Source organism: Dipteris shenzhenensis, chromosome 12, assembly GCF_047967505.1.
Source record: "Dipteris shenzhenensis isolate YYH24624 ecotype China chromosome 12, Dip_SZ_1.0, whole genome shotgun sequence".
Lineage (NCBI taxonomy): Eukaryota > Viridiplantae > Streptophyta > Polypodiopsida > Gleicheniales > Dipteridaceae > Dipteris > Dipteris shenzhenensis.
This window is the reverse complement of record NC_141607.1, coordinates 42,437,540-42,463,185: the sequence shown is the minus strand read 5'-3', so window position 1 is coordinate 42,463,185 and position 25,646 is coordinate 42,437,540. Positions and strand designations below refer to the sequence as shown.

At 43.7% G+C, this 25,646-nt stretch overlaps 1 protein-coding gene across 1 annotated transcript in view; it reads left to right on the top strand.

Annotated features, from left to right (window-relative positions):
* Positions 1-9,841: 9,841 nt before the first annotated feature.
* The window catches only part of EIN2 (NRAMP metal ion transporter family protein), a 94,999-nt gene continuing 79,194 nt past the window's right edge, over positions 9,842-25,646 (top strand). The window contains exon 1 of the mRNA XM_087383239.1: positions 9,842-10,996. Coding sequence (XP_087239365.1) covers positions 10,787-10,996 — 210 coding nt within the window. The 5' untranslated portion in view covers positions 9,842-10,786. The remainder of the gene's footprint in view (positions 10,997-25,646) is intronic.

The following is a 25,646-nucleotide window of genomic DNA, read 5'->3' as shown; positions in this document are numbered from 1 at the left end:
TTCAATAGCATGAGCAAATAATGTGCGACAACATTGACCAAATCCTTCGCCAAAGTGCTATCTTCTGTAAAACATTGGAATACATTCTGGAGGTTCCCAGCCACATCAACCACTATTTGCCTCCACTCAGTTTCAATCCCGATGAATGGATTGATGCTCAGATTACAAGCTGACTCTATCAAAGAGTCATCTTTTTAGAAGCACGCCACATATCTCTGTTCTAACAAATGGTGGATACAGGGTACCTGGAAATAGAGCAAAAATTGTATGGTGCCAAGGCTTTACAGCAGGATCAACTGGCACGACACAAGTTCCACAGCCACTGGATTACACGCATGGCATCCCACCTCTATGATCACAATAAGCCATAACTTGAGGACGGGTAATAAAATGGATCTAGGAGTATGGTGTCTCTATGCCAACATGGACTTAGGTAGTACATAAAATGTGTGTGAGTAGCGGCAAAGCTCTGCTTGTACTTGCACAAGGCTACGAATAATCTCTCTTAGGAATCCTCAACATGCATGTTCTACATGCAACTCCTACATGCGAGTTCTACTTGCAACTCCTACATACATGTTCTGCATGCAAGTCCCACATGCGATTCCTACATGCGAGTTCTACATGCAACTTTTACATGCAACATGCAACTCCTAAATGCAACTTGCAACTCCTACATGCAACTTCTATATGCAAGTTCTACATGTAGAGAGAGAATGTCTTACAATTCCTACATGTAGAGAGAGAAGCTCTCCAACTTGTATAAATACCCCATAATGGAATGAAGCCCACACTCTTTGGGGCATTGTGTTGAGTTCTACTTTGGTATTCCAAGCAATTGTCTCAAGTGTCCATGCTTCCTTGCACTCCACATCCAAAAGCATGTCCTAACCTTGCAACTCCTCCTCCCCTCTCCTCCAACCTTGCAACCCATATTCTCCCTCTCCTCCTCCCCCCCCCTCCTCCTCTCCCTCCCCCTCCTCCCTCCTCCTCCTCCTCCTCCTCCCTTGTCCTCCCCCTCCTCCTCCCTCCTCCTCCTTCCTCCTCCTCCCTGCTCTTCCTCCTCCTCCTCCTCCCTTCTTCTCTCTCTCCTTTCCCCCCATGCTCTTACATCTTTTTCCTCTCCCACTCCTATGCTCCCCCTAAATCCTTAGTTCCTCGACCCTTAACCTCCATGATCTATGAGGGAGATGAGTTTTGGACCATGTACTCTACCCTGAACCTTGGATCCTCCTTCTAACCCTTGAATCTCTTCTAAACTTTGGAACCTCTCTCCGAACCTTGGAACCTCCTTCTAAACCTTGAACCTCCCTCTAACCCTTAAACTCCTCCTAAACCCTTCAACCCCCAATGAAGGCAAAAGCCTTCATTACCCCAACCATGATGATGCACGTTCCTTTCAGACATGCCTTACCCCACTTAAGCCTATGTCTCTCATTGAAATATGACTCAAGGTCGTAAGCTCCACTTATACTATAAACGACAACACCGATATATCTGTAGGTGACCAAAAAGCCTCAGAACCCTGTATACTGAGATTACCTTGCTCTTCTTGTGGAAGCCGTGGGAAAGAACCAATCTCCCCTCTCCCCCTTCCCTCTTTCTCTCATGGAACCACATTGGAACAATATGGAAGCCACTTGAGTGACACTTGCGAATGGCTCGTGCCTTGCATTGCTCTCACAAGGAGTAACTTGGAGTGGAGGCTCTCCATCGACATCTCTTTAGCATCCCCACTACATGTGAGTCACCGTCCAGACATACATAAAGGAACAATCAATATACGATTTGAATTTGGTATTCTACATGATAATGGATCCCCTAAAGACTCACGCTACATAATATCCGATTGAAGACATGTATGAAGTATGGTTGAGTTTGAAACTTGTTAGACATGTCAACGAATTTACAAAAGATCAAAATTTGCCTCATTGATCAACATTCACTAAAATTACATTTAAGACCATAGGTCATAATGAGTATGATTATCTAACTCCAAGGAATTATAAACATATGTGTTATAGTTATCCTTGGGCTATAGGACTTACAAACTCTAAGAAAACTCACTCTAAGTAAGAACTATGGCCATTTTATCTAAAACCTGAGAAAACAGCTTGAAATATCGGTGTTAGGTTTACCTTAAAACTTTAGGTAGAATTCAAAGTAATAGGTGCAAGTTCCAATCCATTTCAATTCCAAGTTTTTTTCAGCATATAAGCTATTAATTATGGCAAATAATCAAAACCTCAGAATACATTATCAATGCTCTTGAATAATTCTAGGAACTAGCTAAGTGAACAAGACATAAAAGTGTCCTAGGACATTTTTATGTCCTACCAAACTAGTGTTAAAGAAATTCCTAGACCAATGTGTAAACTTATGAGATTGGATGCCGCGGTTGAGCCTAGGCACTCCTAAGGTTCTTAGCAACCATACTAGCTACCACATATTGATGATGCTAAGCTAACCAACCTATGGAAGAACATAGATATGCTATGACCCTCTTGGTGTCGTCTTGTAGGATGTATTGACCAAATGTAATATAAAATATTTTGCAAGGCATAAAGTTTGGTGTAAAATGACATGAGCACACAGCCTAAAATCTAATCCAAAAGGACATGAGCACAAGCACCTTTTACATTCCTTGATACTATGGTTGATCACTCCATGTTGAGCCTTTTCTAACTTTTTCCTCATTCTTTCTATTCTCCCCTACTTGTCACCTTCCCTTTCCTACTAGTAAGCACATGTTTTGCTTTGGTATCGAGAATGCAATATTGGTGGCGACCTTTTTGGTTTGGCAAGAGGGGCTATTGTGGCATCTCCCTCGACTCCCATAGCCATTCGGATTACACTTTCTCTAGAGCTAAATATCACCACTTAGTCCCTACAAGACAAAGCACTAGTTAGTTTAAACATTGGCCTCATCCTCCTAGGAGCCAGGTTCGTGATTGGATTCGGGTATGCTTGGATTTAGAGGGTGACCACATTTAGGAGGTCACCATGTATGGAAGAGGTGTCTTTCTTCCCCAAGTGAGTTCCCTTGACACTACCGAGGCTCTGGTGATGAAGAGCCCCATTTTCGTTGGCCCACAATGTTCTTCATTTCGTGTACCATGGATTTATAATTAAGGACATAGACATGACCATCATACACCGCAATTTCCAGTGATGTTGCATTTCTCAAGGCTCTACAAGTAGTACCAACCCATATTGGAGGTTGCTTTGGTACTACGCTATAGTCCCTGCCCATAGCAAACTCAGTTCTTACAAATGATGGGGTTCCTTGACTCAGCATGTTTGCAAAGTACCTAGAGTCCCTACCCGAGGAGATCCTTCTTAAGACAATAGATGCGAGTGAGCTTTGATAGAGGATTGAGGTCTTAGTCCTCCCAATATAGGTCTTCAATGCAGGAGTGAGTCGACATTGGCAAGAACCTATCAACACAATGGAGGATGGGCCCCACCCACTCATAACCTTGACTAGTAGTGGGAGAGATGGGAGGACAACAGACCCCATTAGTTAGTCAGAGTACGAGTCCCAAACCCTTGGTTGACTCTTTTGATGGGTTTTAGATCAAAGTGGACCAAAAAAATCCAGGCAAGAGGGCGGAAAAAGAAATGAAGATTCCTTGCATGCCATTAATAACAAGCAAGCATCAATTTCGAATTATCCCCCCTCATTGCAGTAAAAGAGAGTCCCCTCAAGATGCCCCCAAGACCTAGGGAGAGGTTTTTGTTGACCTTCTTGCAAGCCCCCTCTCGATAGTGCCCTAAAACTCCCAAGTAGCTTACCATGGCTGAGGTAGAGAACAAGCTCCCCTTCTAGCCCACCCACTTCCACCTTTCACCCCAACCCCCACAGATACTCCCCTCCTCCTTCAGCTTCTCGCCTTCCTCCTACATTGAAGACCCCCAACCCACTCATCCCTCCCCTCTCCCTAGTGACCTCCTGTTGTTGCCACCTCAACGGAACCAATGATCATCCTCATCACTCACCCTATAACAATCCCTTCTACTACCCCTTCCCTGCATCCACCCCCTCCTACCTTGTCTTCTCCCTCCCCACCCAACCTCTCTAGTTTCTCAACACCCGCCTTGCCTAGATCATCTAGTCAAAGCATGGTGCCATCATCATCACAATCCCACCCTATCTCTTTGCTAGTTTCCATGGAGTTGAAACATGCGGCTTCCACTTTTCTCTCTCAAAGACCAAATCCCCATTGAGGGAAGAATCTCCTGTAGGAGTTCTAGAGGCTAGGACCTTGGAATTTTCTATTGTTATGAACTACTACCCCATAGCATTGGTAGAGTAGTTGGGAGCGCCTCCTATCCTTTTTGGGGCTTCAACTTCTAAACCATAGGAGAAGAGCAACGGAACCCCTCCTCTTTTGATCTCTTGATGTAGGACTAGAAGTCCTGTATGATGAAGGAGAGGCTAGGACAACAAGGGAAATAGCTGTGGATCACCCATCAGAGCAATTGGGAGCCCCTCCCATCCTTCTAGGGGCTTCAACTTTGTAGCTATAGGAGAGGAGTAGTGGAACCCCTCCTCTTTGTTCTCATGATGTGGGATTAGATGTTCCATATGATGGAGGAGAGGCTAGGACAACAAGGGAAGTAGCTATGCATTGTCCATGATCACATTGCCATGTTCCAACTTGCTGTCTTGCACAACAGGAAAGGTTTGGGTCTTGCCATAGCAGTGGCCCACTTATAGCTAGAGGAGAAGCTCAGATAGGTCACACATTTGCTACTAAAATAGTGGGTAGGCTAGCAAGGAGTGGAGACCTTTGTGAAGGTGGGCATGCTCTAGTCATGCATTTGACATTCTGTCACATGGATACCATCCAAACCCCCATTAAAGTGCGTGAGGTCACACATTTGCTACTAAAAGAGTGCGCTACATCATTAAGGAGTGGAGATTACATTGAAGGTGAGCATTCACTCAATACCCCAGTCATCCATTTGACATGCTGCTATCACACTGATAGCCCCACCCTGAAGGTGCCAATCAATGGCCCAATCATGCATTTGGCATGCTGTCACACTAATGGCATCCAAACCCCTACTAAGTCACATAAACAAGTAATTGTCACATAGGCTTCCACTCACATGAAGGCCTTATTCCCCCCCCCCCCATGATTTGGCTTTGGTGAGCTAGTGTACAGTCTACATGATCGGGCACATCATCAATCTTAGTAGCTAATTCTTTGTTAGGAGCTATAGTAGTAGGCCATGGTGGGTCAATATGTGCTGTGAGTTAGTAGCATCTGTAGTAGTCTAAAGATTTCCATTGCATAGTCAATCTGCATACTCATACACATGCAATTTGGAGATTTATTTAGTTTTTATTTTTCTATCATTTAGTTGCTATCATATACAACATAAAATCTAAAAAAATATTGCACATGTACCCTCTACTTATCAAGTGTGATCTAAGAGGGGTTATTGACAATGGTATATATTGTAACATAAAATCCAAAAAGATATTAGACATGTAGTCTCGGCTAATCCAATGCAATTTAGAAGGGGGTTGTTGAGAGTAGTGTAAATTGCACCATAGAGATAGGGTTCACGAGACAACCCTAACCTTCAGTCTCTTGTTCATTCCTCTCTCTCTCTCTCTCTCTCTCTCTCTCTCTCTCTCTCTCTCTCTCCTCCCTCCCTCCCTCCCTCCTCCCTCTCATCCTCCCTCTCCCTCTCTCTCTCTCTCTCTCTCTCTCTCTCTCTCTCTCTCTCTCTCTCTCTCTCTCTCTCTCTCTCTCTCTCTCTCTCTCTCTCTCTCTCTCTCTCTCTCTCTCGCCCCCCCCCCCCCAAATGCGTCAATGATATAGGGAAGTTCTATCTCGATTGAATGGGGTATTGAACTTGAGGGTTGATGCCAAGTGGTGGTCTTAAAGATGTAGTGTATGTGGATCTCCCATGTGGTAAAGTAAGGTTCCTTTTTGTTGAGGGCAATGAAGAAGGCTCCTTTGGAGCTATATAACTACTATAAAATTTCAAGCGGGATGATCTTCTTAGTTATTTGAAGGCAAAGAAGTGAGTTTCCCTTCTCTAGAGGTAACTGTTGAAGTCAAGTCCTTTAGAGAGCTCTCTTGAAAGGAAGAAGCTTGAAGTCAAGTCTTGTTGAAGTTGTTACTTATAGTTGTTGGAGAGTCATTATCTAGTCATTGGTCATGTTTAAAATGTGTTCGAGCCCTTTTTATTTTAATTGGTTTGTTTTAGGGTTGGCCACTCTTTGAAATAAATTTATGAGAGTATTGTCTCTCTTTCACACAAAACAAACAAATACTCACCGTCTTATGTAGGGATATCAAGATGAATCACACCAATCATGTTGTAGTGTGTACAATATTTTAAACCATTCAAACCAACCTTAGAGCAGCATCATCACCCAATCAAATCTTCTTCTTCCTTGGAATGATGACCATGCCAGGGTTCCCCCATCATCTTGGTGGGAGCTTCTACAGGTATTTTGCCATGCTCTTGGGCACACCACTACTTTCTTTCCATAGTGCAGTTATGTTTGGGAAAGCAATCCAGGAGCTAGCTCATTTTTTTATTCTGCCTAGCACTATTTTTGGGCATATGTGAAACCCCCCAAAGTTAATTAGTGATATGAAACAAGAGAGTACCAAGAATGGGAGTGGAAAAGGGGTTGGGTATATTGGCACATCGACGCTAATGAGCTTCAAAAGGAGGGTTGCATCTAATATGTAATCTGCTCCCTCCTCCACCACCACCACCTCCTCCTCTTGCTCCTCCTCCTTCTTCCTAGGCATACGGAGGCCAAGTCAATTAGGGAGGAGTATGACATGAAGTCCTTAGTGAATTGTCCGCAGGAGGCAATTCTTAAAAAGAAATTGGCGAGTGGTGCGAACCGCGAGCCAAATTATTTTTAAGAATTGCCAACTACTGGCAATTCACGGACGTTGAGGTTGGGGGGAGGCTCATCTTCCAGGGAACACATCAGACCAGGTGTCCTGTTTTGTCCTTGAAGAGTCTCCAAGCAAGATGGCCTTCCAATTCACTGGCTCCCCTGTCTCCAGTTGGACTCTTTTCCATACCTTTCTAGACACTGGACAAGCCACAAAGAGATGGAAGATATCTTCATTGGTAGAGGGACTATTCATACATTTACCATTACCCTTCAATATCCCGAGTCCTCTGATATTGATCCACTTAGCTTTATGCAATATGAGCCACATCACGACAAATACTTTGTTTGGAATTGAAGGAGACCAGATGGCACAGAACTTGAATTTCCATTTCTCTTTGGAGCCATGAAGTTTCCACCTGTCATTAAGAACCCTACAGAGATCACCCATGCCCCTGCTTGGTGTGGGTATAGGGAAGAAACAGGAACTTTCCACCTAGCTATACACAAGGAAAGATCCCCCTTTCCATTGTTGGCTGCCACTCCAAAGATGTATTCTACTTAGAACAAGTGACTAGCTTTTGTTGTTTAGACTGAACTCTCTCCTAATCTCTACCCAAGTTTTCCACCTTAGTTCAGATCTATTCCACAGCTGCCCCCAACTTTGCAAACCCTTTTTAAATAGAAGAGTTGCCTTGGCTATCTCTTCATAAAAAAGGACAGCTTCTTTGAAAATAACAGAAATCCAAATTGAGTCCAAGGTCATAAAGGCACCTTTACTTGAGAAGACAATTTGGCTTTTAATCCCCTCAAAAGCTGTCCAAAGAGAGACCCAAAGCTGGCTGCCTTTAGGTTTGCAGGGTTATGGGTTACAAATAGCTGACAGCATGGGGTAGTTTTCCACTTGAGGACTCTGAGGGGTCTTAGGAGCTGACATTCCTAAAGAGAAGTTGAGCCCAGTCTTCAATAGGGTTTAGGATTGCCTGGCTCACTTCTCACAGATGATCTGGCGCAACATTGTGTGATTCCTTTCTGGAGGAAGTACTTTGGTATTAGCTCTTTCATTCCAAACAAAAAGCCCCATCAATAGAGCTTTCAAATATTCGAATTGCACCCTCTTGATAGTTTTGGTAAATGCTCATGATGCATTTATGATATATTTTAAATTGAATATGTTTGAACGCTATTTTGTGAAGGAATAGACACTTTCTTGTAAGTGGTAAGACCTTTCTAATGGCTAACATGAGTAAGATAGATGGTCATTCTTTCCATACTTGTTGGCAGACCAAATTCATTCTCATGAAGAAAGGTCTATGGAATATTGCTTGTGGAAAGAAGAAGAAACCTTCAACAAGAAAAGGTGAAATAGCATGGAAAGTAAAATATGAAAAGGCCCTTGCTATCATAGCATTGGGACTTAGTGACTCATACATTCATCGCATAGATGGGCGTGAGACTTCACATGAAGTTTGGGTGCAACTTGGAAAGGTGTTTGGTGCACAAGTTTTACTCAAAAGTCTTCTAGATGAAGAGTATAGCAACACTTTTACATCCAACTTGGTGAATATTGAAGCTTCTCTTTTGGAAGAGGAGAGAAATGACTCCTACTACAACTCCAAGGAAAGTGAAGCATATCTTGTGAAGAAGGGCTACATCAACAACAAAGCAAATATGGCTGAAGGAAGAACTCCATCAGCAAATAAAGAATCAAATTTTGTGGTAGATGCAGATTGGGCTTTCTAGAGTCCAATATTTTGAACTTTGGTCATCACTTGAAGAATCTGCGCGATCAGATGATTGTGATTGGCATCACCATCACCGGCAAGAATCTAGCACGAAGGTGCATACGGAGAACTAGATTCAGTGTATTGTTTGCTATGTAGATGACATTTTTATGACCTTCTAATGGTTTCCTCCTTGAACTTTTAGACTCCTAGGCTGCCACCTCATCATCTTCTTCAACCTTCTTCCATATCTCTCCCATTTTTTCCAATTCTGCCCAAATCTTGCAGCATCAATTTCTCTAGATCCAACCGTTAAATTTCAAAATGCTGATGGCTCCAACTTTCCCATGCTAGGACTCACTTCTTCACTGTTGGGATTGATGGAATTTTACTGTGAGTGGCCGTGCCACTTTGTTCTTTGCTCGCAAATCTAGCTCAAAATTCTGCTTGTTGGGAGATAATTTCGTAATTGATCACCTCGCACCTCCCCCCCTCGCCATTGCCATAGGCACCTCCCCAAAAATTTGAACTCCTTTAAAACCGATGTCAAACTTTGCAGATAAGTCTTGTTTCAACTTGCTGAGATGAAGTTGTCTTTTCTTCTTATCACAATTAGATCATCTACATATAAAAGTGCAATAGTGATGTCTTCCCTTGAACTTTGTAGTAGATACTAGAGAGTATGATCTGCATTGGACTTCATGTATCCCAAATTAGCAAAATACTTGTCTCCCGTGAACTTTTTTGCGCCATTTTCTTGCTCAAGGCCTTCCTTGGCCAAGGGGCTGCATGGGCTTGCCACGTGGCATTGCCTTGGGCTGCCCCCAAGGGCCTTCAATACCCCCTAGCCCCCCTAGTGGGTCCTTTTTAGAAGGTCCTGTGACATAGACAACGACGTACAGGAGAACCTCCACAAAGGACAGCGACGCGCAATTTGATGTCGACTTGCAAAATGACAGATGCGAAGTTCCGTAAAAGAAGTGTCTACAATCGAACGGTTGGGATTCCCTTCCGTCCGACCGCCTACCTTGACGGGGGAGTAGTTTAGCGAAAAAGGCAAAGGGATGGGAGTGGAAAAGTGAAGTGATGACATATATTTTGTGCTATTTGTGCAAATGAAGTCGAATAGGAGGGCTGCATCTGCAATATCCAAATATTCTAATCTCCTTATTCTTCTTCTTCATCTTCTTCAATATCATCTTCTTCGTGTTTCCATGCTATGGATGTGCATCCCCCAAGTGACCCATTCTTTGTGTTCAAAAGGATCATGAAGTGATGAAATATTTTGTGCTATTATGCAAAAGGGAATGGAAAAAGTGAAGTGATGACAAACGTGGTGCTATTTTGTGCAAATGAAGTTCAAAAGGAGGGCTGCAACTGCAATATCCTGATATCCTAATCTTCTTCTACTTGGTCGTCATCGTCTTCTTCTTCTTCTGCTTCATCACCATCATCATCTTCTTCGTGGGTCTTTCTTTCGTTGCTATGGATCTCCATCCCCCTCGTGACCCCTTCTTTCTCTCCTGCCTACTTCACGGGCTTCCAATGTTTACTCCTCCCACTTGCCTCTGCCCAATGTAGCTCCTTCCCCTCTTCCCCCCTTCCGCATCTTCCCCATCATTCCCAAACGCAAGCACCCGCAAATCCCAGCCAGAGGGAGCGCAAGGCAGCTGGTCGAGAGCAGAGGCATGACACACTGGACGTCTGGAGCAACCGCCTCTACGCATTATGAGCATCTGTACCGCTTTTGCCTCACTGGGTGTCATCGTTCTCGAGAATTTCTTGCACAGCACTTGTGTTTCTCGAATATGGCGAGTTGCTGGCAGCCTCCTTCCAATGCTCTTCTTCTTACTGTCGCATTATACCCCTTTCAGAGCTCAAATCATCCTATCTATCGTTCCTGTGCTTGGAACTCTTCCATATGAGCTGGAAGAAGCAGGGGAAAGTCATGGGTTTTGGCGAACAAACCACGGCTGCAGGAACTCCGCTTTGGGAATTTCGCCAAGAGCTTGTTGGATTTAGCGACCGCTGATTCAGAGGAAGGCTCGATGACATTAGAACTAAGTTTGGACGAGGTTTCCGACCACATCAGCTGTGCACCCGCCAGATCGCACAAATCTGCCAGGAACATTGCGGACAATTAAAGGTTGCACCTGAAGGCGTAGACGTCTGAGAACCTAAAATGGGGAACAGCTCTCTATCGTACTTAGGACCTGCGTTTCTCGTATGCGTGGGATATATGGATCCGGGCAAGTGGGCTACGGCGTTGGAGGGGGGTTCACGATTTGGCTTGGAGCTACTCTGGGTGTTGACAGCGTCGATTGTGTTTGCTGCCTTATTGCAGTCTCTCTCGTCTCGGCTTGGATTGGTAACAAGAAAGAATCTTGCTCAGGTGCTCTCCGTTCCCAAAACGAAAGGGCATAGTACAAGCTGCTGTTTTTAAATAGGCGCTGTGTAAACTAGTAGCACTACGTGGTCAGCATGAGCTCACGGCATCCCAAAGCACATACAATTTACGACACTTCCATACTTTAAACCAAGCACCTTTTCCACAGGCTTGACATTTGTTGAGCTACGCTTTTCTCAGAGCAACATATTTCACCCGATCTCAATTCCAGAATATTGTCCGTGGGAGAGGCAGGACGTACTACTTATGTTATTGTTGTAGTAGTCTATTATAAATAGGTTTGAGTGGGTTAGCGTAAATTCCAAATATCTCTGAACCTCTTTCTCAGATCGTATTATCATCCACTCCTCTTTCAAAGAATGAGCGTTTTTTAACTATCTTTTAGTAAGGCCACTTTCAGTCAGGCTGTACGACCATTATAGCTGGGGATATCGTTGAAGCATGATTCTCTATCTAGGCATAAAGAATGCCTTTCTGTTTGTTTGTAGAAACTGCCTATGATGCTACCTTGTCCAAATTCTTTTTGGCATTGGTGTCTACACATTCTTGAATAACCAAGTGTAGAGAATAACCAAGTGTAGAAACTGACAATTGACATTTGTAGAAGTCAAGGCTACTGGGAAACAGATGGATGGAATGGAGCAACGTTAGCTAGCAAGGCTAGTCTGGGCCAACTCTTTGCTCAATCGGCTGCTTATTTAATGCAGATTTGGGCCGACTCTTTGCTCAATCGGCTGCTTATTTGATATCTGACTGCGAATTTGCGAATATACAAGGTTGTCGGGCAGCAGAGAGTGACACCGAAAGGTCTTTCCTTATGGAGAAATGCGAGAAGTCCTCTTAGCATTGGCTTAGGCAAGAAGAGGTAGACCAGAATTTACACTGCCCGTTTTGTACAGTGAAGTAACCCCCACGGGTTGGCCCAGTTGTCAAGAGAAAGAACTGCTCTCTCTCATTTTCTCTCTCTCTCTCTCTCTCTGTGTCTCCTCCTTCCTCATTTGGAAGGCAGTGAGACTAGCACTCTACTGCTTGAGTCCACTATCCTTTGTGTAATATGTTCTATTGGTTGCGTTTTTTTTTGGGACAGGAATGTGTTTCGGATTTGTCTTAGCAACAGCCTTTCCCACGACAAAATAGGGAGTTCTATAAATTTCTACAATCAGATGGATGCTCTCTGCAATTGCGCTGTCTTGTTGCCACCAGGTCATTACTTTTTAAAGATAGTTTATAGGGCCACTCTTTTTGTACTAGGCATCGCCTTAAAGTTACGGTGTCTCCACAGTTTCCAAAGGTTGGGGGGTCCTTGTAGAATATGGAGATCTTTTTTCCAATAGCTTCATCCAGAATTCTTTGGAGTTACTGCTATATAGAACGCTTAAGCTTTTGTTTATGATATGTAAGCTGTTGCTTCTTCTGTCATACTAATATTGATATATGCTTCTGCCGTATTAGAATTTCATCTTGTGAAGTTTTCATCCATGTTGCAGCCTGCTGATATTGCGATAAATTCTCTCCATCTTAAGTGGTTCAACGCCCTATCAGCTAGATGCTCTAGTCTTCACAAGCAGTTGTAGCTTGAATGAAGAGAATGTGGACTACTTTTTGATTAGCCTTCTCCTTTAGTGCTAGCCTTTGTCCCGGCTGAGTCTGCCCTTCACCTCCGGAGTGCCGACAGAAACTCAGTACAAGGACCTTTGTATAAATGGATGCTTTACACTATGGTCAACATCCATTGTTGGGTGCCGATGACGTCAGTGGGGATGTCATAGTAGCTAGTCCCTGCTATGCGTGATGGATTGTATATTTTTCAACCTTATGAGTGACTATCATGACATTGAAAGTGCTCTATGTGTTGTGTTTTTAGAGCATGAGTTTGGGCATGTTCTTGGATTCATCTAGATATACGGTTCTGCCGTATTAGCGGACTCGTCCATGTTGCGGCCTGTTGATATTTCGATAAATGCTTTCTATCTTATGCGGTGCATTGCCCTATCAGCTAGATGGTCTAAAGCATTTCTTTGCTTGGATGCTTGTTTGGGAGAGACTATAATGAACTCGTAGAGTCTTCACAAGCAAGTGTCGCTTGAATGAAGAGAATGTGGACTACTTTTTGATTAGCCTTCTCCTTAGTGCTATCCTTTGTCACGGCCGAGTCTGCCCTTCACCTTTGGAGTGCCCTTCATCTAGATATATACTAATCGTCGATGCTCTTCCCCAGTCTAATCCTTGTCAGAGTGTCCTTGATTGGTCTTGGAGTGCTAATGAAGTGCTTTGCACTTGTCATCATACCAACTATTCTGAGGTACATACCCTTTATGTGACTTTTCCTTGTTTTTGGGGGTGTGAGAACAAGTACTGTGTTGCAGTGTCGATGGCACTTGTGAGAAGAGAGCTTTGGTGTTTATATCTGGTTGGAAAGTGGTGAGATAACTGCCATAAATTGTTAGACAAAGAGAGAGTGAGAGAGCAAGAGAGCTGAACGTCAGATTGCAATAGATGAAGTTACTAAATACAACAAGAGGGAAAGGTTTTGTCTAAGTGGCAAAACCTTATCCTTCACTAACCATAGTTAGTGAACTAACTGTGGTTAGGGGAAAAAACCTCTAATGAGGGATGAACTAACTGTGGTTAGGGGGAAAAACCTCTAATGAGGGAAAATTCCCCCTACCTACTTATTACATTACATTGGTCACTGCTAGAATATAATAATAATTCTAACACCCCCTTGCAGTGCCAATGTATGTACAAGGAAATGATCAATCACCAAAAGGAGATAAGTTCAGGGCACTGCGAAATGCCTCCAACTTTTCACGTGGAAGTGCTTTGGTGAAGATGTCTGATGTCTGCAACATTGTCATGTGTTGACACATAAATCATACTGATCTCTCCTGCATGCAACTTCTCTCTGGCATAGTGATAGTGAACCTCAATTTGCTTTGTGCGAGCATGAAACATAGGATTCTTTGCCACTGCTATAGCACTCTGACTATCCGTGAGAATCGGAGACGGACCCTCCAATGAAAGATGAAGATCAGCAAACAAACGTCGCAGCCAAACACATTCAACTGTCACTGTGAAAGCTGCCTTGTACTCAGCTTCACATGAGGAGATAGCCACTGTAGATTGTTTCTTGCTCAACCAAGAAATGCAAGCATGTCCTAGAAAGAAACAATTCCCACTGGTGGACTGCCTAGTATCATAGTCTTTAGCCCAATCTGAGTCACTGTAAGCATGCATCTGCAAGTCACCCCCCTTGGGAAACATCAAGCCAAAAGACTTTGTACCTTGCAAGTAATGGAAGATGCGTTTTACAGCCTGCCAATGCATAATCTTTGGGTTGTGCATATACCTGCTCACCTGAGAAACTGAAAACTGAATATCAGGCCGTGTATTGCAGAGATAAATGAGGCATCCAACAGCCTGGCTATAGAGTGTGACATCAATTGATTCACCTACATCATGCATTGTAAGCTTCAGCCCCGGCTCCATGGGAGTGGACATAGGCTTGCAATCATGTATGTTGAATCTGTCCAAGAGCTTTTGAACATACTTGGACTGTGGACTTTGAAATCTGCAATTACTTCCTCATTTGATCTGGTAAGCAACATGTCATCTACATAAAGAATGATGACCAAAATATCCCCCCCATCCTTCTTGATGTAGAGGGTGCTCTTAGTTGGACTATTGTGCAACCCCTTGCTGGTTAGAAAGGCATCAATTTTGGCATACCATGCACGTGGGGCTTGTTTCAACCCATACAAAGCTTTATTCAGCTTGCATACTTGATGTGCATTTCCTGAAATTTCAAAGCCCGGAGGTTGTTTGACATAAACCTCTTCCAACAAGTCTCCATTAAGGAAAGCTATTTTAATGTCCAACTGATGAACATTCCATTCAAAATTTGCAGCATTGCTATAACTGACCTGATGGTGGTCATTCTGGATGTAGGAGCAAAAGTCTCCTCATAATCTATGCCCTTTTTCTGAGCATATCCTTTTGCAACCAGCCTTGCCTTGTACTGATCAATGGACCCATCTGGCTTTCTTTTGACTTTGAAAACCCAACGTGTACCTATGGCATTCTTACCTGGTGGCAAATCCACGACATCCTTAGTCTGATTTTTATGAATGGACTGCAATTCATCGTGCATGGCATTCATCCAATGCACATTATCCTTTGCTTCTTCAAATGTCTCAGGCTCCTCCTCATCAAGAAGAGTACCTGCATAAGCTGATTCAACTGAAAGAGCCCCCCCCATGTGCCTTACTGCACTACGAGTTCTGCCAGGCAATGGAGCCTCAAGCTTACTCTCCCCTCCCTGAGAGTCTGAAGCAACCAATGCGGGACTGTTTTGGCTGCTTGTATCTCTTGAATTTCTTGCTTGACAACTTCATCCACACCCTGAGGTTGTACTAATTCAGCTGGGGACTGAATCTGTACATGTGGATCTGGCGGAGGTTGCTGTAAATTCTGAGTTTCAGCAGGGGAACCAAATGCTATAGGAAGCATCCCCTCAAACACATCATCTGAAGAGGCTGGAATCTGAAATTGAGCATGTGTATGTGCAGAATTTTCAGAGAATATAACATCTCTACTAACAAAAATCTTGCATGTAGCAGGATTGTAGAGACGATAGCCTTTGCTTTGTGAACTATATCCCACAAAAATGCATTTGAGTGCCTTATCTGACAACTTTTGTCTAAACTCCACAGGCACGTGGGCATATGCAACACAACCCAAAATTCTGAAATGGTCCACGGAAGGCTCTCCCATGCCATGCTTCATAGGGAGTGATTGTCTTCAAAGCCTTTGTAGGAGCCCGATTTAAAATATAGTTGGTACACATGAGGCCTTTCAGCCAAAACCTGTGAGGCAACTTCTTACTTGTAAGCATGCATCTATCCATTTCCATGGCGGTGCGATTCTTCCGCTCAGCTTTGCCATTCTGTTGAGGTGTAAGCCTCACGGTAAGCTGATGCATGATGCCTTTTTCTTTCGAAAATGTCTCAAATTCATGAGACATATCCTCCCCCCCTCGATCTATTCAAAGTGTCTGCATCTTGAATCCTGTCTCATTCTCAACCATAGCCACAAAGTGTTTGAAATGCATAAACACTTCTGATTTTGCCTTGAGACCATAGACCCAAGTGTAGTTGGTAAAGTCATCTAAGAATGTAACAAAATAGAGATAACCCCCAAAAGCAGGTGTCCTCATGGGACCGCAGACATCACTGTGAATAAGCTGTAATTTCCGTGTAGCTTTCACTGCACCATCCTTTTTGAATGGAAGTCTATGCATTTTGCCAAGAATGCAGCCTTCACATGCATGAGGAGGGAGTTAAGGGAGGCAATGCGTCAACCATATCATGCCTCTGAAGTGTCATTAAGCTGCCATAGTTCATGTGCCCATACCTGGCATGCCATAACTCTGCATTCTGCATCGCAGCAGTGGGAGTGCTAACTGATAATGCAAGATGGGATCTTTTTTCATATAGATCAAGCTGAAAAGGGCCTCGATATAAAGTGCCAGACAACATCAAAGCATAGTCATTTTCTTTGTCTTTGATTGCACACTTGTCATCATTAAAAACAACCTGAAATCCTCCTCTATTGAGTGAGGACACTGAAAGCAAATTCTTCTTTATCCCTGGCACATAGAGTACATCTGAAATTCTGAAATCTGTGCCATCAGTGGATGTGAGAATAATGTCTCCCACTCCACACAGTGAATAAGGAGAATTATTCACACAAGTTACCTTCTTCTTGGTGGGTGAAGAATGCAGAGTTACAAACAGACTCTTCTTGGAAGTGATGTGCTTTGAAGCACCACTGTCAAAATACCAAGTATGAAGTGTCTCATCAACACTAAAGGAGCATTCATCCTTTGAAGGATCGTAACTGCAAGTCAAGAAAGCATATGGGTCATCATCTTTAGTGGCTGTAATATTAGAAGTACCCATTGAAAAATCTGAAGTGCAAGACAGAAAGGCATAGTGCTCTTCAACCGAGTTGGTTGCAACATCTCCTCCATTATGAGAATGTGGAACTGATGCATCTGACACAGCCATACCGGAATCCCTTTTCTTCTCTTTGGCTATGCGCTTCTTGCACTCTCCAATATAATGACCTGGCTTTTTGCAATAATGACAGATGCCCTTCTTTTTCTGCTTATTTGTATCACCCTTTGCCTTATAAGAAGGCTGTTCAGAATCAGCTTTATGTTGATGTGTGGGCTGATTGGCATGTGGCTTTTGCTGCCCTTTACCCTTGGGCTTGAACTTGGAGAGAATAGCATGCTCGCCAGCCTGGGTTGCCATATTTCTGTGAGTTTGTTCCTCTTGCAACAGAAGTCCTACCAACTCGTGAAAGGAGAGAGGATTGCTGCCCCCCCTCAATGACAAATTCAGCGAGGTGTGGAAACCGAGATAGGACTCAAGAAGAGAGTTCAGAGTGGTGGTGATCATCTCTGAATCCGGAATGACTTCATCAATATTCAGCAATCCGTGAGGTCGTGAAACTTTGTGAGGTGAGAATTCATGGAATCTCCCTCCTCCATATGTGTATGGGAAAGTTCTCGCTTCAGAAAGGAAACCCTGGCATCATTTCTTGCTGCAAAGATACTCTCTAGTATCTCCCAAGCTGCCATAGATGTCTTGCATGACCGAATATGAGGTATAATGAACCTCTTGACAGAAAGAGAATTTACTGAAGCTTCAACCACCTGTGCTGCATTTATACCTCTACCCCTGCCTCTAGCTGTAGGAGTGACAGGTGTAGTAGCTGTATCTGGTCTTGCTTCATCCCCATTGACATAATCCCAAAGATGTTTGCCAACCAAGATATTGCGAATCATGAAACTCCACAAGGAGTAATTGGTGCCATCCAACTTATCCTCCTGTGTGAGAACCCCGAACACCTCATTGGAGTTGTTCTGAGCCATTTATACTTGAAAATATCAAAAAATACAGCAGACTGACCAAGTGAAATCCCTTCCTGGGATAAAAAATGCACAAGTAAAATCTGCAAAGAAAAAGCTGCCCATAGTGACAAATACTGTCACAGCCTGTCAAAGGCTTAGGATGCACTTCAATTATCTGCAAATGCTCTCCAAAACTGCGAAAAAAACATTGCAAAATTTGCCAATGTCTGCAATGTCACTCAAAATGGGTCCAAAATTGCCTGCAAACTCCCAAATTGCTTTTTCACTGCAAAATTGCAACCCACTTGCAAAAGCCCCAATTTCTTGACGGAAATTGCATCCAAAAGAGGGCAAATTATCTGAAAGCCCCGATTATGCAGGAAATTGCAGTGCAAAACCAAAAGCCCCAAATTTTGGGGAGAAATTGAGCTGAAATTGGGGCAAATTCACAAAAAGCCCCAAACTTTACCAAAAAGGCCCAAATTTCTCCAAATGTGGTCACAATTGCCCACGGAACTCCTTGAATACACAGCCAAACAATGGCTTAATGCAAAGAAAAACACCTGCTAACTGAACATGCACCTGTACGTCAGAGGAGTTCGTGCTACCAATAGAATCCACCAAATGAGTTGGGATTGTACAGACAACAACATACAGTTGTACGGTTGCTGACGCAATGTACGGATGTACGATTTGGTGCAACTGTACGGGCACGTGCACCTCGAGCCTGTACGGACGACCATACGTTGTACGGTGTCACATGTACGGACATCGAACAGTTGTGCGGATTGCAGATTTGTACGGTGCTAAAGCTGATGTAGATACGTATGGTGCTGAGTTGGTACTACTGGTACGGTACGGCTATTGTACGGCGAAGGTACGGCGAAGGTACCTGTACCTAGCAGCATTGTTCAAAAGACAACGCACATATGGATGGAGACTGCAGTGTACAGATGTATGTTAGGAGACTGCTGTACGACGCTGTACTACAGTGTACGGACGACGGCGCTTGTACGGACGGGCTGCACACAGAATGTACGGACGAGCAGATTGGTGCTATATGTACGACGGATTCCACTGTACGGAAACAGTCAACTGTGGCTGTATGGAATCGTCCGTACAGATTGTACGGAGATAATCAAGGTGAGCAAGGTGAGCGAAGTGCAGCTCGGGCTGGGAGCTGGGAGCCAAGAGCTGTGCCGGAAGCTAGGAGTAGGGTCTTGTTGCTCTGATACCAAATGTTAGACAAAGAGAGAGTGAGAGAGGAAGAGAGCTGAACGTCAGATTGCAATAGATGAAGTTACTAAACACAACAAGAGGGAAAGGTTTTGTCTAAGTGACAAAACCTTATCCTTCACTAACCACTAGGGGGAAAAACCTCTAATGAGGGAAAAGTGCCCCTAACCTACTTATTACATTACATTGGTCACTGCTAGAATATAATAATAATTCTAACATAAATATGGTCTAAAGAGTGATCAAAGATATACTCAGAGAGAGAGAGAGAGAGAGAGAGAGAGGACTCCGTATATATTGGATCGTGATCATGTGACATGAGCACAACATAGGAGGTGTGCGTTGTATAGCGCACACTAATGCGCTAGGCATTAGGCGTTGCTTTACTGAGGTATGCATGATCAAATGGACGTGTTTGTACATCTTGACGATAGTTTCCTTTAAAAGGCCAAGGTTCCTGTTATTTCTCTTTGAATGAACGAGCTGAATGCACGATTTATGTGACATAGTTGTACACTGCTTACTTCGAGAGACATGCTGGGGCTCCTCAAGCCTCTGTGAATTATCTATGCAATCATAAATCCAAACTTTTCCTTCAAGGAAATGCTCCTGTAGTTATACAAAGTTGGTTTGGCAGATTGAGGAATACCTTATACCGAATTGCAAAGCAAAATAGTACATCAGTTAATGAAAACCTGCCCTGCTGCTGGAATGTAAACAAAAACAAAGTTGTCATTGTGAATGATTAAAAAGTAGGACAGCAAGTTCAAATTTGGCCATTTGTTGGTGCCCTTCACAAATTTGGGAACTGTATGTTGAGGAGGGACTGAGTCTGCATACAATTAGTTATTTCCCAGTCCAGAAAATTGGGACAAAAATGGTAGAGTTGCCATGAGGGTGTCGTATAGGATGACCCTCATATGTGATGTAGTAGACTGCAAGTAGTTACATCCAAGCACATACATTTTAAATTCAGAAATATTCTTTGAAATGTTCTCAAATCTTCATTATTATTCATGAGGCAACTTATCATAAATGGCCTCTTGAGTAGGGACACATGAAACACATTGTTCATCTTTGGAATTGTCACAGTATGTACCTGATAGGTATGATTCCAACCTGTTAGAAATAGGTAATGCCCTATCTGTTAGCCCTCATATGAGGAGAAATCAAGGCCAGACTAGGAGGGTACACATGCCCACTTGGTGTTCTGTAGATCTAGGTTAGTGATTGAGCGCACATGCCCACGATGGGCTGTGCATATTCCCAACTATATGACTGTTTTGAGGGCTTGCTGGGCTGGCTGGACCAGTTTATATAGGGATAATGGAAGTTGGGTCTTGGGCAGACACGGCCCAGATCTGGCCCTGGTTGGCTGCTAGTGATGGTTGGCTATCAGGTTGTGGTCCCTTCTGTAGGGGAAGAAAGGGGAAGAGGAGCAAGAGAGTGAGAGTGAGAGAGAGTGACACTCTAATGCGGGTGTGAAGAATGATGAGCCACACCACAAACTCACTTGTGTTTTATTAGGATTAGGTTTACCCTATGACTGTCTTAAGACAGTCATAGGTGTCCTATCTTTTAATGAAGGGTTGGCAATGTGCCTTTACCCCAACAACCTCCCACCTAAAGGCCAATGTGCCTAAAGGGAAGAAAAGAATACAAAATTACAGCAATGTACAGTTACTGTATACAAGACCATAAGGTAAGAATGGTCTCATCCTAATCCCATGATGTGGCGGCAATGTGCAAACCGCTCTGTAGGCAGGCTCTTAGTGAGCAAATCTGCAGGATTATCATCAGTGTGCACTTTCACAAGCTCAAGTCGCTTGTCTTCCAGTACCTCCCTGATGAAATGATATTTCACTTCTATGTGCTTGGTCTTCTGATGAAAGACCGGATTCTTTGCCAACATGATAGCACTCTGACTATCACAATGCAAAACTGGCATATCTCTTGTAATGCCCAAATCTCCCACTAGCCGAGTAAGCCATATTGCTTCCTTGCAGGCCTCAGTGGCTGCAACATATTCAGCTTCTATGGTTGACAGTGCAACGCATTTCTGCAACCGAGACACCCATGATATAGCACCTCCTGCAAATGTGAAAATATAACCGGTAGTAGACTTCCGGTTATCTGCATTCCCTGCATAGTCTGAATCTGTAAAACCATGCACCAATGCATCTAGCCTACCATAGCATATGCACAAGTCTTTGGTACCCTTGAGATACCTCAAGACACCTTTCACTGCTTCCCAATGCCGCTTGCCTGGATTTGCCATATACCTGCTGATGACTCCCACCGCAAAAGCAATATCCGGACGAGTGGCAACCATGGCATACATCAAAGATCCAACTGCAGATGCATACGGAACCTTGGCCATTTCAGCCTTATCATCATCTGATCTGGGGCTGTCCTTACTGCTGAGTTTTAAATGTGGAGGCAACGGGGTACTAATAGACTTCCCCCCCTCCATTTTAAACCTCTGCAGTACTTTGTCAATATACTCTTTCTGTGACAGAAACAAAAGTCCCTTGGACCTGTCACGAGTAATACGCATGCCAAGAATATGATTTGCATCACCCAAGTCTTTCATGTCAAAAGACTTATGCAGTTGTTTCTTCAAAGCACTAATCTCATGCTGAGATTTACTGGCAATAAGCATGTCATCCACATATAGAATGAGTAGCATCAAACTGCCATCCTTTGCCCGTTTGGTGTACAAGCAATGATCGGTCTCACACCGATGATACCCTTGGGACTGCATGAAGGCATCAAACTTCTTGTACCATTCCCTTGGCGCCTGCTTGAGTCCATACAAGCTCCTCTTGAGCTTACACACAAGCTGCTCTTTCCCTTTAACAGCATATCCCTCTGGCTGACTCATATAGATCTCATCATGAAGATCTCCGTGAAGAAAGGTTGTCTTCACATCCATCTGACATAAATCCATGTCGTCATGAGCAACAAGAGCTAACACTGCTCTCAAAGTAGTCATCTTGACTACAGGGGAAAAGATCTCATCAAAGTCAATGCCCTTTTCCTGCTTAAATCCCTTGGCAACCAATCTGGCCTTATACCGAGGTAAAGCATTTGAATCCACTTTGACTTTGTAAACCCACTTGCATGGTAAAACCTTTATGCCTGCAGGTAACTGCACCAAGTCCCATGTATCATTCTGAAGTAGGGAGTCCATTTCTGACTGCATGGCTTTCTCCCACTTCTTTTTCTCTGTTCTTCCCATAGCTTCCTTGAAGCTGGAAGGCTCACCACAATCTGTCAGCATGATAAAATCAGCCACATTATTGGCTCCTGGAACAAACCTGGCAGGAGGCCGTTGTGCACGGGTGCTCCTCCTAACAAAATGTTCCGGATTAGGCTGCTGTCCAGCCTGTTCTTCATGCATGATGGGTGGCTGTACCACCATATCTGGCTGTTCTACAGCCCCATCTGTTGGCACATCCAGTGGTGCATCATTGGCAAAATTATCTGGCTGATTTTCAGCCTGTATACCCTCTTGAACAGGGTGATCTGCAGCAGCCTGCTGCTGCATATAAATGGGCATTCTTTGCTGTCCAACATCATCATAAATAACCCTCCTGTATTCCACAGGTTGCACAGGTTCCTTGTGTACACTATCTTCTTTAAAGATGACATCATTGCTGCGTATAATCTTCCGTTTAACGGGATCCCATAACCTATACCCCATTTCACCTTCGTCACCATAACCCATAAAGATGCATCTGATAGACTTTGGATCCAGTTTGGTGCGTAGGTCTTTGCGTACATGAGCAAAGCACTCGCAGCCAAATACACGTAAGTGCTTATATGAGGGTGGCTTGCCAGACCACACCTCCTCTGGCACTTTCAACTCCAAAGCCTTATTTGGTGACCTGTTAATAATGTGAACTGCTGTTTGCACGGCTTCTGCCCAAAAGCCATGGGGTAATGCAGCATAAGACAACATACATCGAACCTTTTCCTGAATAGTTCGATTCATCCGCTCACTTGCACCATTTTGAGATGCATTATGAGGGGCTGTGAGTTCCTGTTTGATGCCCTTAGCTTGGCAAAACTGCACAAAAGCATGTGACACATACTCACCCCCATTATCGGATTTGAGGCATTTCAGCCTACGACCTGTCCGATTCTCTACCTGAGCGACAAACTTCTTGAAAGCATCTAAGGCATCTCCCTTATGCTTCAAGAAATAGACCCACACCTTACGTGTGGCATCATCAATGAAAGTAATAAAATATTTTGCACCCCCTAGTGATAGCTGTGGCATCTCACACAAATCAGTGTGCACTAGATCAAGTGGTGCTCTATTCTGGGGAGTTCTCCTCTTATGAGGAGTGACAGAGTGCTTGCCAAAAATACAATGATCACAAGTAGGCAAATCTGAAAAAGAGAGAGACGGCAGATAACCCAAACGTGACAGTTCTTGCATTCCTTTAACAGACATGTGTCCCAACCGGCTATGCCACAATGAAACCTTTGGCAGCTCGGTTATGGCAACAACATGATTACCCACACTGGAAACATAAAGAGGGTACAAGGTATCACTCTTAAAACCCTCAGCCACTACAGTCTGGCCATCAGTAATCACCCATTTGGAATCCCCAAATGTGGTGTGGTAACCACTGTCATCCAATAAGCCAGTGCTAATCAGATTTTTCTTGATTTGCGGCACATGGCGAACACCATCAAGCATAAATGACCGTCCATCAGGAAATACTATCTTTATACTGCCAATCCCTGCAATCTGACATGCATAGTTGTTCCCAAGATGAACAACTCCATGAGTACCTGTGTAGGAAGTAAACCACTCCCTATGAGGAGTAACATGAAAAGAGGCACCTGAATCCAAGAGCCAAGTGTGCATGTCATGGCCATCAATAACCAAAGCATGTGCTATTACAGCAGAAGAGCATAAAACATCATGTATGTCACTGTCACTGTCCTCTGCTGCAACATTCACTGCATCCAAGTCATCTGCCTTGGCCTTGCCTTTGCCTTTGCTTGCATTTCCTGCATCCTTTGTTTCAGCCTTCTTGGCTTTCTGATCCCGTATGAACTTGAAGCACTTAGACTTCACATGTCCCTTCTTGCCACAATAAAAGCATTCAATGTCCTTTTTGCCACGGGACTGACTGCGGGATTTGGACTTACTAGCAGATCTCCCCTTCTGCTAATTTCTGCCTCTGTCCTGTACCTGCAAAGCATTTGAAGACTTGCTGCCCGCATTATTCTTCTTGCTCATCTCCTCCATAAGAAGAGAGCTCTCTACATCAGCATAAATAAGAGTGGCATTCGAGTTTGACAGGGTGGTCTTGAAAGTGTCCCAACTCTCAGGGAGGGTACACAGCAAGAAAGTAGCCTTGAACTCCTCATCAAGGTTCAACCCCTGTGCAATCAGCTGTGTAAAGATAGCATTGAACTCACTCAAGTGTGAGGTCATAGCTGTACCTTCCTTCATGCGAAGATCGACCAGCTTCTTCAGCCAATAAACCTTACTGGCTGAGCTCTTTTGGGCATACAATTCTTCTAGTCTTTGCCATAGACCATAAGAGGTCTTTTCAGCCTGTACATTGAACACAAGAGTGTCTGAAATAGTGAGCATGATAGCTGCCCTCGCGGACAAATCAAGCTCTTCTCAGTCATCAGCTGCCATGTCAGATGGCTTGACACCCTTCACCCTTATGGGCTTAGCAATCTTCTTTAACAGAAGTACATTCAAGCACTGTTCTGCCCATAATGCATAGTTGTGTGCTCCTTCCAGTTTCTTTATGTTCAGAATTGAAGAATCACCTCCCCCTGATGCCATATCAGATGAGGAAAGTACCTGACTCCCTGGAAGTAAAAGGACTGAATAAAAATTCTGATTTCTCAGAAAAAAAAAACTTGCTCTATTCAAGAGCCAGAAGCACTTTCAATGGTGCTGTTTTTACTCTCAGTAAAATCTGCAGCAAAACAGTAAATGACCCTCAAATACTGTACCTTCTGACACACTGTTCTGAGCTCAAAGAGGCATAAAAACAGTAATTTCAGACTGCTGCAGCTGCTCAACAAGTGCTTAACAGTGCACAATCATCTGACAAAACCACCAACACTGCTGTAAACACTGCTGTACTGACTGTACTGATCACTTCTCCCACCTCAGATGAGGTATTGCACTGAGTTAAATTGCAGAAACCACTTGACAAACACCCAAAAAACAGTAAATGACCCTTCAGCCTGTCACAAAACCTGCAACAGTAAATGGGATAAATCCCAAGCAATCACCCTTATACCAAGGGGAGAAAATGCATCTGAAGATCTCTGTCGGTAACCCAAGTTCTATCAAACAAAGTCTGGGCAAAAGCCCCTTGATCTGACACCTGAATCAAGTGGAGAACACCTCAACACTGAGGTAGTATGCAATATGAAAATCTCTCTGACACTTTTACCTGACAATGTGCAATGCATAGACTGCCCCTGTGT